General features: G+C 43.5%; 2 protein-coding genes across 2 annotated transcripts; one reads left to right on the forward strand and one right to left on the reverse strand.

The window, feature by feature from the left end:
- The first annotated feature begins 813 nt into the window (after positions 1 to 813).
- On the forward strand, positions 814 to 6,110 carry ybx1 (Y box binding protein 1). The gene is made up of 8 exons (XM_047041149.1): positions 814 to 1,022; positions 2,794 to 2,857; positions 3,070 to 3,103; positions 3,206 to 3,295; positions 3,432 to 3,710; positions 4,639 to 4,724; positions 5,214 to 5,500; positions 5,772 to 6,110. Exons 1-7 carry the CDS (start codon positions 914 to 916, stop codon positions 5,455 to 5,457), a joined length of 906 nt encoding a protein of 301 aa, XP_046897105.1. The 5' UTR covers positions 814 to 913; the 3' UTR covers positions 5,458 to 5,500; positions 5,772 to 6,110.
- arhgef16 (Rho guanine nucleotide exchange factor (GEF) 16) lies at positions 5,892 to 14,222 on the reverse strand. The gene is made up of 15 exons (XM_047041053.1): positions 14,014 to 14,222; positions 12,704 to 13,381; positions 12,295 to 12,346; positions 11,654 to 11,820; positions 11,446 to 11,502; positions 10,882 to 11,042; positions 9,567 to 9,719; positions 9,310 to 9,439; positions 8,937 to 9,011; positions 8,550 to 8,642; positions 8,302 to 8,456; positions 7,359 to 7,541; positions 6,972 to 7,042; positions 6,777 to 6,878; positions 5,892 to 6,664 (listed from the first exon to the last, which is right to left on the reverse strand). The coding sequence occupies exons 2-15, from the start codon at positions 13,256 to 13,258 to the stop codon at positions 6,525 to 6,527; spliced, it is 2,094 nt and encodes a 697-aa protein (XP_046897009.1). The 5' UTR covers positions 13,259 to 13,381; positions 14,014 to 14,222; the 3' UTR covers positions 5,892 to 6,524.
- Between the last annotated feature and the right edge of the window lie 218 nt (positions 14,223 to 14,440).

Raw genomic sequence — 14,440 nt, forward strand, 5'->3', positions numbered from 1 at the left:
TTGTCTTTGTTGTGGGACAACAGGGCTTGGCTATTAACAACGAACTCTTCACACATCAACCAGGACTCATAAACAGTGCCAGCAGAGCATTAACATTACAATGAGTTGGGGGTTGGTGTTGGGGCTGTCTCAAGCTTGGCTGGGGGGATGTCTGGTCTACTATGACTAGAGAGACTTTAAATTTGGGATTTAAGTTAAGGACGACAGTGTTGTATGTTCTCACCACACAGGAAATCAAATATGACATAACGATACGACTAATAATGCATCACACATAAGTAAGACCGATGATGGCTACCCCATCATGATGGCTACCCCATCATCGGGTCTCTTGAAGTGAAGGTTGATCAAATGAAGACGGGCTAAGAGGCACAGGGACAAACTACTGACAGGGCACTGGTGAAATTATACTTAAGGTAGATACCATATAAGATGTGGCTCTAAATGCTTAACTTGTATCATACTATTTGATTAATAAGAGTACAGACAAAAACGGTAAATTGCCACGGCCATGACCATGAACAAAACTATGGGACGATCGTCTGTCTGGCCCTTACTTGAAGCATTGTTGTAGGAGGTACATATGTACATCATCTCTGTTGTACCAATCATTTTCAGTTTGGATTTGTTCTTCATACAATTGACAACCAAATAGACCAATGGAAACAATGAAAATGTACTACGTTTAGGAATGGGACCAATTACAGAAGAAGGTGGGAGGGAACCTTGCGAAGAATATTCCCCGGCACCGTTTCTCATTCCTCCCAGTTCGATCGGCAACGGGAGCGGAAAGAGGACAGCAGAGAGAGCCCGAAGGCAGCAGCCCCCACCACCGCCGGCCCAGGTTACCATCTAGCACCGGGAAACACACTAGAGAGCCACCGCCGGCATAGGCCATTACCAACCAGTAACCATGAGCAGCGAGGCCGAGACACAACAACAACCACCGCAGCCTGCTGCCGATGCGGAGAGCCCATCCAGCCCGGCAGCCGCAGCTTCCGCGGGGGATAAGAAGGTCATCGGTAAGTTTAGCTAGCTAACGTAGTAGGTATTTAGCAAAGAGGTGTGTATACTATTTAACCTTTTTAGCAAGTAGATAAAGACAGTCATACCAGTTAGCTCTACCTAATGTATCAAGCGCTAGGGGTTTCCAAGCCGTTAGCTAACTCGTTTACTTGGCAAAGGCTGAACAAGCCAGGTAGACGAGCTATATGGATTGGCCATGAATGTTGTACATTGTGAAAGGCAACTAGAGACCATTTTAATCCATAAACTGTTGGCCGGTAAGCCAACCATCATATCAAAATGATGTTTATGGCAATGTCGGTAATGTCAGTTATTTGGCTGCCTAAAGGCTACATAAACTGTTGGCGTTCATCAACGTTCCACGTCCATAAGTTCTAAGAAATTATTGCACGCCGCCTGTTTGAATCCACGACGCGGGTTTTCTTTTCTGCCGAATAATTATTTCGACCAAATCACTATGGTACCTTAGTTAACGTGGAACGTCTAATAGTAGTGGTTCAACTGAAAGGTAAAAAACAAGGTGTAGGATGTCCAATAGAGAAATCGGCCGTGCTAGGTAGTCTAGCTGCACATGTGATTTTGGTGATTGGGTAGCTAGCAGGTACAATACTACAGCACTTGTCTCATACGGCGAGGCTCTAAACGTTGACTTGGTTAGCTAACCAGGATAGCTTACACGCGACTGTATTAGATGTTGCCCTTGATAATGGCCATCTAGATGGATATATAACTACAGTAACCAGAACAATGACACTCAAATCAGTTTACCTTAATTACCGTGGCAAGTTGTATCGTTTCTTTCCTAGACGGCTAGGTTAGGTTAATTACCTAGGCGGTATGAGATGAGTTCACGTTGGCCCCTGATCTGGCTGGCAGACCCAACTTGTAGTGAATTGGCCATGACATAGGCCTTAACACGAATGCTATTTAGCTAGCTTCCCTTTGTTCGTACTGGGAAACACTTGGCGTCCGTGTGAATGCCGTTTCTTACCAAACGAGTTTATCGCGTTTTCATGAGTCATTAAGGGTTTACTAATTATGACAAAGGAATATGTAAGATGCCTAAAATAGTTCAGTGGTTGGGCATGACAATCTTTAATCTAGCTAGCTGGTTTGCTACAGTAGCCAAGAAGGAGCACCCAAAATGTCCGCCGCAATAGTCGGATTCTTCTGAAATCTTTTGTGCCCAGGAGATTTCAATTTTAACAACCTCGGATTTAATTTGTGTGATAAAATCCAACTAATAGCGTCCAACAATTGAACGTGTTACAATTATTTTATGCCAACAGAAAGAGTGCGGTTCATCCATGCTGGCTCAAATCCAACCACATGGTTTAGAGTAGACCATAGTTAATCAGCTAGGTGGGTAGCACTCCGGCTATCTGTCGAACTAGCCTTATAAGCTGCTTTTAGCTAGCTAGCATCTCAGGGCGCGACTCCACCACGTGTAATAGTTTCAGTCACTTCCTTGTGTGGACGGGCCTAATATACGTCACCTTTGTCTATACACAACCGCACTGGTGGTATTTTTCACGTAAATTCTGATACAGCATTGCCCCACAAGACCCCCACCATTACAGCGACCAAATATGCATTCGGACCATGCCATACTTTTTGAGCAGCTGGTAGCAAACACCAAGGCTTAAGCATCAGAATCTATAAAAAGCTTAACAGCTAGGGTTTAAATATAGCTGGCTCCCCAGTCCTGTCCAGCCTGTGTGTGTGTGAGAACTTTGTCCTATGTGCTTTTTATCTTTATTTTTTCAGCAACTAAGGTCTTGGGTACAGTTAAGTGGTTCAACGTCAGGAATGGTTATGGGTTCATCAACAGGTAAGTTGGCTCCCTCCCAAGTTGTCTAAAGACACTAATATGATCCATGTGTGAAGAACATTCCCAATCCTATTACGGCTTTGATTTGATTACACAACCATTGGATACTTTGTCTGGTCAGTGTCACTGACCAGACAAAGTTGGTGTCAAGTTGAGCTTCAGTAACTGTATGTATGTTCTTTTCCCTCTTTTTTTTTTTTTTTTACTTTTAGGAATGACACAAAAGAGGACGTCTTTGTACACCAGGTAAGAATAAACAGAAGTTTAATTTATCTTTATGCAACATGTAAAAAAGATGTGCTTTATATTTACAGAAGATATTTCAGTATGGTTGTTTTTCTTGTTTAGACTGCCATAAAGAAAAACAACCCAAGGAAATACCTCCGCAGTGTTGGAGATGGAGAAACTGTGGAGTTTGATGTGGTTGAAGGGGAAAAGGTTTGTGCAAAAAAAACCCCCACTAATATCAGGCCTACCCCAATTATCTTCAGAACTGTCTTGTGTCTACCACAGCATACATTGGGCTGATGTGTAGACCTGTATTGACCTGTGCAATGTCCTCCAATCCTTCCAGGGAGCCGAGGCAGCCAACGTCACTGGCCCAGGGGGTGTTCCTGTCCAGGGAAGCAAGTACGCAGCTGACAGGAACCGTTACAGGCGGTATCCCCGCAGGAGGGGCCCACCCCGTGGCGACTACCAGGAGAACTACCAGAGCGACGGCGAGGGCGAGCGCGAACCAGGCAGCCGTGACAAGAGCAGCCGCGAGGGGGCAGAGAGCGCCCCAGAGGGAGAGATGCAGCCCCAGCAGCGCAGGCCCTCCTACCCTGGCAGACGACGCTACCCACCATACTTTGTACGTTGACGCTATGGCCGCCGGCCCCCCTTACATGACTGAGGTACGCCGTCACAGGGCACTTCCTGAAGCAGGCAACAAGGGGTCTCCCCGGCCGCTGACCGGACCCCGTTCTAGTGATGTCATACCCAACTCTCAAACTTCTCGTCACACACAACACAAACACACTTGATTTAGGATATCAAAATTAGACGAGGAAAGGCGACGCTCTCTATTTACCAGTCGATTTACATTTCTACCCTGACCTCACAAACTGGGTAGTGACCGAAAGAACGAGATTGCGAATACAAGCGGCCAAAATGAGTTTTCTCAGCAGGGTGTCCGGGCTCTCCCTTAGAGTTAGGGTGAGAAGCTAGGTCATCCGGGAGGGCCTCAGAGTAGAACCGCTGCTCCTCCGCGTTGAGAGGAGTCAGCTGAGGTGGCTCAGGAATCTGATGAGTAAGCCTCCTGGACGCCTCCCTGGTGAGGTGTCCTGGGCACGTCCCACTGGGAAGAGGCCCCGGGGAACACTCATGACACGCTGGAGAGACCGTCTCTCGGCTGGCCTCGGAACGCCTCGGGGTCCCCCAGGAAGAGCTGGTGAAAGTGGCCCGGGAGAGGGAAGTCTGGGCCTCCCTGCTTAGGTTGCTGCCCCCGCGACCCTACCCCCGGACTAGCAGCAGATGACGAACGGACAGAAATTAAATCAAAGTGTACCATAGTAAACTATTGGGACTGCTGAGTTTCAGCCCTGCACCAACCATATTATATTGACAGAAGCCTAAAGAGGAGTTGTTGTAACTTCAAAAAGTATGAACTCTTATCAGACGGTGACCGATTCTGATAGCGTTTTGAAATTGAGCACATGCTATCTCCTAGAAGGTGCGAACTCAACATAAATGAGCATTACAATGTAGTTGTTGTTTGACTAATCCTTGTTTGCTTTTAGGGCGGCGAAGGCGATGAGAACCAGGGAGGTCCAGACCAGGGCAATAAACCAATGAGGCAGAACTACTACAGAGGCTTCCGACCAAGGTTCAGACCACGGTTTGCATGTTGGCTTCAATGACACAAGGCTGCAACATTGGGAGAAATGCGGGGAAAAGATTTATGAAAATCATATGTTAACAGTTTGGCCTGGTTAGCCTGTTTTTTTTTAATTCAGATTGCTTTAGCATATAAGTATCCTACTGACTTAAGTATGTAGAATTGTACTGACTACGCTCCCTTTATTGCAGCCTAACTTTGAACGGCAACTGCTTCCACAGATTGTTATGCCATTTACATGTGTACTTTTTGTCTGATTTCATTGCAAGTACGTGCTGGTCTCAGCTGTTGCTTTGCTAAAATTGCATGACAATGGTAGTTGCACTATTCATTTATGTATGGGGCTCCTTAAAATGTATATCAACTGAATGTTTGTCTTTGAATTGGTCACACTGAACAGGCTTAAGCCAACGTTATGCAGTCTCATTTCCAGCTGCTCTAGCTGTAGTATTTGATCGTGTTCTCCCAACCTGCCAGGGGTGGTCCACCCCGTCCCAGACCGGTGCGGGACGGTGAAGAGGACAAGGAGAACCAGGGCGGCGAGGGAGGCCCAAACCAGGAGCCCCGTCAGCGTCGCTACCGTCGCAACTTCAACTACCGCCGCAGACGCCCCCAGGCTGGTGGAAAGCCAGGCCAGGAGGGCAAGGAAGCAAAGACAGGAGGCGAACCATCCACTGAGAAAACGTCCGCTCCCGAGGCCCAGCAGGGTGGGGCTGAGTAGGAACCATCACCACCGGCATGTACCATCTCTTACCATCGTCCGGGTGAGTCCAGATACATGCATGCACATACCATTTGAAGATTATTTAATTTGTATTCACTCTAGCATATCAGTATGTTTTGACACTTTGTTAGTTCAACTTGGGTTTTAGAGATAATGCTTTCTTACCGTATCGATTGTCAAATTTGCTAACCACTTCCAGATTTTTGTTAATCCAAAATTAACTGAATCAGTATAATCTAAACCTCTTCAGTTTCAGATGGTCATTCATTACATTTAAATTGGATTTTAAATTAGATTTTATTTTCTTGCAGTTTTGTCAACAAGAAGAAACATCAAAGATCTGAGCAATAAGAAACAGATTTGACTTGACGATCGTCACAAGCTTGCACCATGCATTTGACCAGATTACCACCGATTGCCTGCAGAATCTATGCAGACCTGTTATTTTCCATTATTTTTACGTGACAGCTACAAAAGTTTTGGGGAAACGGCAGATGTTTTTCTAAATCGGTCCTGAGTTTTTACACCAAATTGTTTATAAAAAAAAAAAAAAGTAATTTGATATCTGGTCAGTTTGACATTTTTAAATAACTTTTTATGTATTCAAACATTTTAACAAAATGCAAGCTCAAATAAAAGTCAACAGAGAATGGTCTTTTGTATGTTATTCTTTCTGGATCAAGTTAATCCATAGCATTCCTTATGAAGATTGAACTGGTGTAATTTGGAAATGTTTATTTACAAATGGATAGGTCACTGAAAAAGAAATACATTTTTACAATACTTAATTTCACCATTTGTCATTGTCGTATACTACCAGCACTGGATCTACAACATGGTTTCAAGCTTGGATATGGACTGGCTTGTGACATGAAATACTTTATTACTGGCTATGTCATGTACATCTTTGACATTTTATACATCTGCACAATTATGAAACACTACCATGGACACTGTTGCACAATTACCAATCACACTATCAATGTTTTGTGCACACATTTTATCAGAAAGATGACTGATTTAAAATGGGAATTGCCAATTTCTTGTTGCGCTGTCAATGATTCTCAGACATTGGTTTCTTTTCGTAGGCGTTTCATCCTCTGAACATTGTTTTCCATTGCAGCACGGTTTGTAATCTCTGTGGCACAGCCAGCAGGAAACCAACCTCTAACTCCATCCCTCATCCTCTCCCCGTGGCACCAATCTACAGAATTACAAGAGTGTTTACTTAAGCTGTGAGGGGGCAGAGATGCATCATCAGCACATGCAATAATAAACATTATTCACATCATAACCTATTTAAAATGAAGCCTCACCCTCCTCTCTCTCCAAGACTATCACCACCTCAGCTTGCTGTAATCCCAGCTCATCTGGCTGCTTAGGCATGTATCCTTTGGTGGCCTCAAATTGAGGTAGGTCTGAAAACAAAACGGCGACCATTGGTGATCAAATGAAAAGGTAATCCTTACATCCCAAAATGTGAGAAAATGAAGTGGAACTTTCAATATTACCGTCTTTATTCGTGCTGTTCCCTGTTAGCTTGAGCTCCCGTAGAGCACTGACCCAGCGTGCTCGGTCCACTCTTGAATTGATAAGAAATGAACCATCAGACCAACATATACCCCTCAAAACAAAGTGTTGTTTCTTACGGCGTTTGTCAGTAGAGGGAGCCAGATGCTCTGTCTTTGTCCCAGGTCTGAATGGAATGTTCCATGCATATATTGGCTAAAACACAAACATCTGGGATGATGGTTTAATAAAACCATGGAGAAGTATATCCATTACACAGATTATTTAAGGCATTTATTGAGTATGGTGCTCTGTAGGTCACATTTTCACAATTTAAATGCCTTTAGGTCTACATTCAATGTCCACATGTAAAAAGAAAAACTGGTTACCTGGATTCAGCAACTAGAGCAATGTGCTCTGGTCTGCCCTCACTGTTCCTCGTCATTTGCAGCCGAAGGGACAGTCCGAGGCTGGAGGCTCCCTTGTTGGGCGGAGACATCCGTTCCTCTGCCTCATCCTTCACTTCCACGTTCTCCAGAGTGGCATAGTCCATCACCACATAGCTCTCTTCACTGGGTAGACACACACAAACTTACATATTCAATACTTTTTTATTGAACCAAAAACATACAGAGAAGTGAATTAACACACAATTGTTGTTTTTTAATGTATTTATTATAGGCATATCCACATGCTATCAAAGCCAACTGTCATAAGTATGTGACCTGAAAAGGGTCATGTGAGCAAGGTCCCCGCTTGGTAAGTGAAACCAGCATAGTGGGTTATTGCTTCCTCTCACCGTTGACACGCTAAGCAGGCACGCTCCCCCTCAGTCTCACTCTCCAGTTCGGCACAGTGAATGTAGTGACTGAGTGAGCTGAGCAGGCATGCTGCGAGGGGGGATAAAGGAATCCCAAGCATGCCAAGCACCACTCCCAGTCTCCCTCCTTCACCCCTCCCCCTGTCCTCCCAGTCCTCCCTTCTCAAGTTCCCTGTCATCCACCAGCTGGCCTTACTCAACCCCCTTTGTGGTCATGACCTCCATCTCTATTGGCTTACATTGAAGGACACAGGCAACATCTCAATGGATAAGTGAATAAGTGCGCAAAATGACCATCAGAGTGGATCAGAAGACAAATCCTCCTAATCCTCTTCAGAAATGTGTTTTCCCATTAGCATGTGATACCTATACATGCTAGCTAGAGCATCCACTGAGGAATGATTTGCAAGGCCTTTATTTATTTTTTACTTATTCCCCCCCACCCTCCTTCAAAACAAAGATAAATCAAGAGTTAGGCAACAGTTGCCATTAGATCAAACTCAGGTGCTCACCTCTTCTTCCTGGTGACGATGAGGACATCGTTAAAGAGAAACAGGTAATAGCTTTTATGACTGAAGGTCTTCCAGAAGATGCTGAGCTCCTCTGTGCAGACTGCCAACTCCCCACGCTTCTGCAGCCATCGGGATGACGACACTAGAGGGAAGGGCTGGGGGCAGAACATGGCCAAAGAGGGAATGTTAAGACAACATATCTCACTGCATGAGTCGTCTACTGAGTAAACCTGTACTGGCCAACATACCTTGATCTTGCCGAAATCCATGTGCTTTTGGATAGTGTACATCTGCTCTGTCCTTTCCATTCTCCGGGCTCCGTCATTGCAACTACTCACCAACTGATGGGATTGCGCAAAACAATTCCATATGCATAAAACACTTATTGGTGACACAGAAAAATACACTTACAGATCCATTTCGGTTAGGGCTAAGAACTCAGGCTGTTGGGGCGGGTGTCTCTTGCATACATTTCAGATTGGCATGAGATGAAAATAATTAATATGCGTTTAGTTTGTCTGACTAAAAGGTAAACATTTTCTTTGGACTCAGCCTAGACTGCCAGATGGACAGAGTCTTTAAATGGACTTGAGTTCATGCGTTGCAGAAGGTAAGCTCAAGAAAAAAATCCCAACCTTGCTAATGGCTTTCAGGGCCCACACTGCAGCAAAGTACTCTGCGGTTTTGTCTGGGGTCTTCTGACAGATGGTCTAGGAAGGAAGCAGAGAGAAAGAGAGAGAGAGGGATGAGACTGGGAGAGGGAGGACCTATAAATATAACATATACGTTTTTTCCAATACCTTTGGATATCAAAATGCAGGGCTGTAGCAGAGCATGGCCATTAGAGGGCATAAGGGTCTGATGAGGATGCACAGTGCATGCCGTCCCATTGTAAGAATACGGTCTAAAAAACTTTTAGCCCATGCATACATGCTGAAATCCTCAGAATATACCAAGAAGAGTGAACAAAAACACAGGGTGTAGGAATGTCAGAATTGATTTACTTACATCAAGTAATAATGGTAGCCGTGTTACTCTCTGCATTGGCAGAATGAGGAAGGAGATCATAGGCAAGCCTCCACATTCACTGTTCCCTTCAATCTGCTTCAGAACCTCCTTGAAAGCAGTGTTACTAGCCCTGGTGTTCACACGCAGACACACACATCATGCTCATAGCTCACATCACTGAATGTTAAGTACAAGTAAATACAAGTGTTCCTAAATTATCTGATCTTTGGAGGTGCCCCCCCTTCCCCCACACTCACAACAACTTCTGTAGCGTCCTCTGTTGGAAGGTTTCGTTGGAGCAGTATACAATGTACGGCTCAAAGTGGTGGGTGGAATGGTTCTGCACAATGTCGCTGATGTCCTGGATCACTGGGTTGGCATAGTGACGCTTCTCAAGGTCCTCAAAAAACCTGTAGACAAGAAAAGGGAGAACATAAATACATGTTCTACTCCCATGGCTGGGGTACCTGAATAAGACAATAAATAACAGCATTACCTAAGGCCATACAACACAGAAGTACCATAATCCTGGGATTTTTATGAAAGCTAATACATTGGGCAATTGTTGTTTGTTACCTCAACTTCCAGAGACAGACAAAAAGGTTACATATTTCTGTTGCAATTTGTTCTCTTCCATGCTGTAAAGGCATTTAATAAAAGTAACATACTGATACAAAGAAGTGGTTATGATCTTGTTATGTACTTTTTACTTTGTATTAGATATGAATCTTCATAAAATCTCTCAAAGATAGCCATCATTTCAAATCAACACAAAGGATTTTCCAACACTACCAACTACCTGTTTCCCTTCTAAGAAAGCATAGTAAACTGACACCCATGCCATGGCTATAGCCCAACCCAAAGTGACATACACACAAACACACACAATCCCACACACCAGAAATCTTATAAGCATAAAGACATGTGTGATCTGTGCAATTGCTGTTATTAATATGACCATTTCAAATCCTGGCAATAATCTACATATTCTACATACATCACGCTTTACATATATATACCTTTCAGTTACTTCTCTAAGCTTGATGAATGCTCCTTAAACTTACGAAGTGGTAAAACCTGTTTGGCAGACAGGTTTCAACATGTTCCGGGGCTTCATAGAATCCTACAGAAATGCTAAAGAGAATATCTACACCCACTGAAACCCATTTGCAAGCACTTCTGTAGACCAATCCTCGTGAGAATTTGGGGGGTTGCCACTTGCATGGCCATTATTATTTTGTCTAAAGGGGATTAAAGGAATTGGTCTTTGTTGACAAGTAGTGATCTCAAACAAACCCAAATCAAAAAAAAAATTGGGATAGTTTTTCCGTAGTACTTGTTAGCCATATAATTATATATACACACACTTATATGCTAGTTATACCATCACAATGTTGTGGTCTGAGGTATAAATAGGTGCTAGGATGTTTTTAATAGGTACATATTCTGATGCCAGAATATGAGTTTCTGTTGTTGAATCCAACAGAAACTCCATGATGTATATAGTTTATACTGATCATTCTGACATACCACTAACATAAAGCTGTCTCCCTCAGAAGTCAGAGCCCTTACCCTTTGCTGACATTGTGGATGACTGCAATGTTGGAGAAGAGATGGTGGTGCTCTGTGGTGGTTAGTGTGCGCCTCAGTGCATCACTGTTCTTGAAGTGGCGCACCAGGATACTGAGACTGTGTAGGTACGAGTACTCCGACGTGATGATCTCAAAGATGGCCTGTCGCACAGCAATGATAGCAGAAGGCTCAGTATCAGGTTTGTTTTGCTCTTTTCACTGATGTTAATAAATTAGACATTTGTCCTATTGAGTGTTTATGGACGTTGGAGGTAGAGTGGATAATAAACTGGAGTAAAAAAACTGGACTATGACATGTTGAGCCAGGTGTTATTGACACAAAAGGGCTAGACAGGAGTAAACCGACTGAGAAGGCTAACAAAGAGAGGGTGTGGCTCAGTACAGGGTAAACCTTGATATTGACAAGAATTAGGCTACAGTTTGACTGCTACTAAAGAGTCCTGGAGTCAAAGCTCATATATAGTGTTCAATAAAAAGCACTTAACTCCACTGGTATTCCCCCGCCCTCCCTTTTCTCTCTCTCTTTTGTTCACAACACAAATACCTCTTGCCGCTTCCGTTCTTCAGCTGAGATCATCTGAAGAATGCCTGTGTCTTTAATCTGAGAAGTCCAAAAAATACAAAAATAAAAATGCATTGATGTTAGAACACCAAAAAGGTTTGGAATGAATACATGCTTTTGTCAGACTTTGTCATTCAGAAAACAGATATTCCTTCCCTAATGCCCTGGGAGCCCCCTCTGCTGCCCTGACCTGAGGTAGCTGGCTCCATGTGACCTGGGCAGGCCTGTAGCTCTTCACCACGATGCCCTGGTCCACAGGCGGCTCCAGCATCACAAAGTCATCCACCATCTCTTCTTCTGCGTTCTGATTGGTGGAGTGTAATCCTCGCTCTTTGATTTCCTGGTAAAGCCGTGGATCTAACAGCCAATTATGTCATTACCAAATGTCTTTACAAGAATAGTCCTTGCCTGCAAATCAATCTAATCAAAAGTATTAAACTGATAGGATAATCAATAGCTATGGCACTTAGTAACTAAGAGGCAATATATGACTTTTGATATTAAGCATGCCAACTGCAATGGTCTAAAACGGATTCATATTGCATTATCTTAAGCTTCCCTGAGTGGATTTTGGCAGAACATGAACTAAAGGCATTGATATCCTCAAACAATTCTAACCATACAATACTATCCTTATACTGTATGGACATATCAATAAAAGTATCTTATTGTAGCCAGCTGTTGTTAGACTAATGCCAGTCGGAATGACTGACTGACTGTGCAGGAAAATCATACACCAGGATGAGGTAATCCTCTCCATCTCTGATTGACTTGTTCCATTTCTCAAATATTGAAGTGTATGTGTTGAATTCTGTATGGTCCTTGACATACCATCTTTGAAGGATCCCCCATGTTTCTGGTTCCTCTTCCTACCCAGGGTTTTCTGAGAGGGGAGGTAGGGACACAGCTTGAGTTAATCAGCCAAAAATGTGAGGGCCTCTACTGACAGAAAGACACTAACCTTCCAGCTTGCCCATCTGTGTCTTTTTGTCTCTACTCTTGTGTTCTCTCAATTTCTGTTACTACCATATTACTGCCTGTTTTTACCATTATGTAAATATTTGTTATGACAGTGTATGAGCCTTTAATGTTACTGTAGTACTTCCCTAATCAAAGGCACTAGCAATGGTGTAAAATAGGAAGCAGTCCTGGAAATAAGACATCATATAATCTGAATCAACATCACAATTTTGGCACTGTTGACTCATGACTGCTAAACTGCTTGAGAATGCACACATACCTTTCTTCCAGGAGAAAAAAATGTTTTGGAGCTGGGGGTCCTATTGTCTTTCATGGGATGGAGTGTGGCGGCACTCCCAGGACCTCCGGTCATGGCATCTATGTCTAAACAGGTCACTGCCGCTTTGTAGGACTTGTTCCTCCGGGTCCTCCACCGAGAGAACTCGTCCCCCTCACTGTCATAGTCATCCCAGGACACTTCAGGCCCCAAAACTGAGTGACGACTCCGTGTGGGTGGGCTAGATGTTTCAAGTCCTACAGGAAAGGTGACTACTGTTGTGTGATGGCGGTTCTTAGGCCGGCTTGCCACAGCAAGGCCCTTAGGGATGAGCTGCTGTGTACCTAGCTTTAGCGCAGCTGGACTTTTGGTACTCAGCACCACCTTAGGCAGTTCACTCCCACCCTCCAATGACAGATGAGCTACTGAGAGATGGGCTGGGGAACTGGGTGAATCATCTGATTGGATGTAGTGGTTGATAGACACATCGGATTGTACATCTATTTCATGGTCAGAGGTGGAGCGGCACTCCATAATAAGTGGGGCCTCTTCACCCATATAGCTGTCAGACGGCCTATTGAAAATGTGTATGCTCCTCGAGCTGTGTTGTGGTGCTATTGATTTCTGCTTGTATCTTTTTGCATCGGAGAATATTCACCATTAGTCAACCCCTTGGAAACCCTGTCAAAACAATGAAAGAAACAGTTTTAGATTCATGAAATTCTTAGCAATGTAGCAGAATGCCTTTACTCCTGTGTGGGACAAAATCTAAACGGTGGTGCAAAGACAGCCTAGTAGCCTATACTGAAACTCGTGATTCCATTCTCAAATCAGAGCCGGTCGTGTTCATCCATTCCCAAAGAAATAGCATTGCAATCAACCCGTGACTCACCACTTACACATACTCTACCAGACGCTGCAGTCGACTTTACAAAAGCGGATGAGCGCTCATCGTAAATATGACCACACTCATACTAACGTTGATTTCAAACGAATCCCAAAATTCTGTAATGTATCGAAACCTTTCTGACTTTAACAAACGTTGTCTATCATTCTTAGCCTAGGGCTACTACTGTATACATACTTATCATGACTTTGTTTTATACGAAGAATGTATTTGTTCACTCCCTGAAACACCAATCGCTTTATTAACAACAAAACTAGTTTGACACTCGACAACAAACGTTGCGTAACAAGCGTTATTTTCTTCGCCAAAAAAGTCGACCTAAAAATGTCTTAGGCGCAATCCCACGGTTCACGACTGAAATGCCACCCTTTTAAAGAAAAATGCATCTTATCCCAGTTGTGCTTACCTGTCAAAAGAAGAAATATCCAATCCGGTAATTTTTTGGGGGGGGATTGGGTCCTTAATAATCTTAAAGCAAGTCTTTAAAAAATGTTCAGCAAGGTTTCAGAGAAACTATAACCTAAGACAGGTTTCAATATGCTCCTTTTCACTTGACTTCCTCTTCAGTTTGCAAGTGTAATGTGGCCCTTCAATCTGTGCTCACAATGTTTCTACGTCATTACAGGTGTGCCAATCATTTTTGTCTTATGGCTAACTCCATTTTGTCCATTAACAACTAGCCTGTAAACAACTATTGAGTCACCTAACACGATATTTCCAGTTCGCCTTGGAAATCTGATTAATTACACGCCTACTAGTACCAAACAATAATGCTACAACTTTTAGACACAAACTTTTAAACCTGTGAATTTTGGAAATAATCATATTTACTA

The sequence above is a fragment of the Hypomesus transpacificus genome, chromosome 18 (genome assembly GCF_021917145.1).
Source record: "Hypomesus transpacificus isolate Combined female chromosome 18, fHypTra1, whole genome shotgun sequence".
In the NCBI taxonomy this organism is placed as follows: domain Eukaryota; kingdom Metazoa; phylum Chordata; class Actinopteri; order Osmeriformes; family Osmeridae; genus Hypomesus; species Hypomesus transpacificus.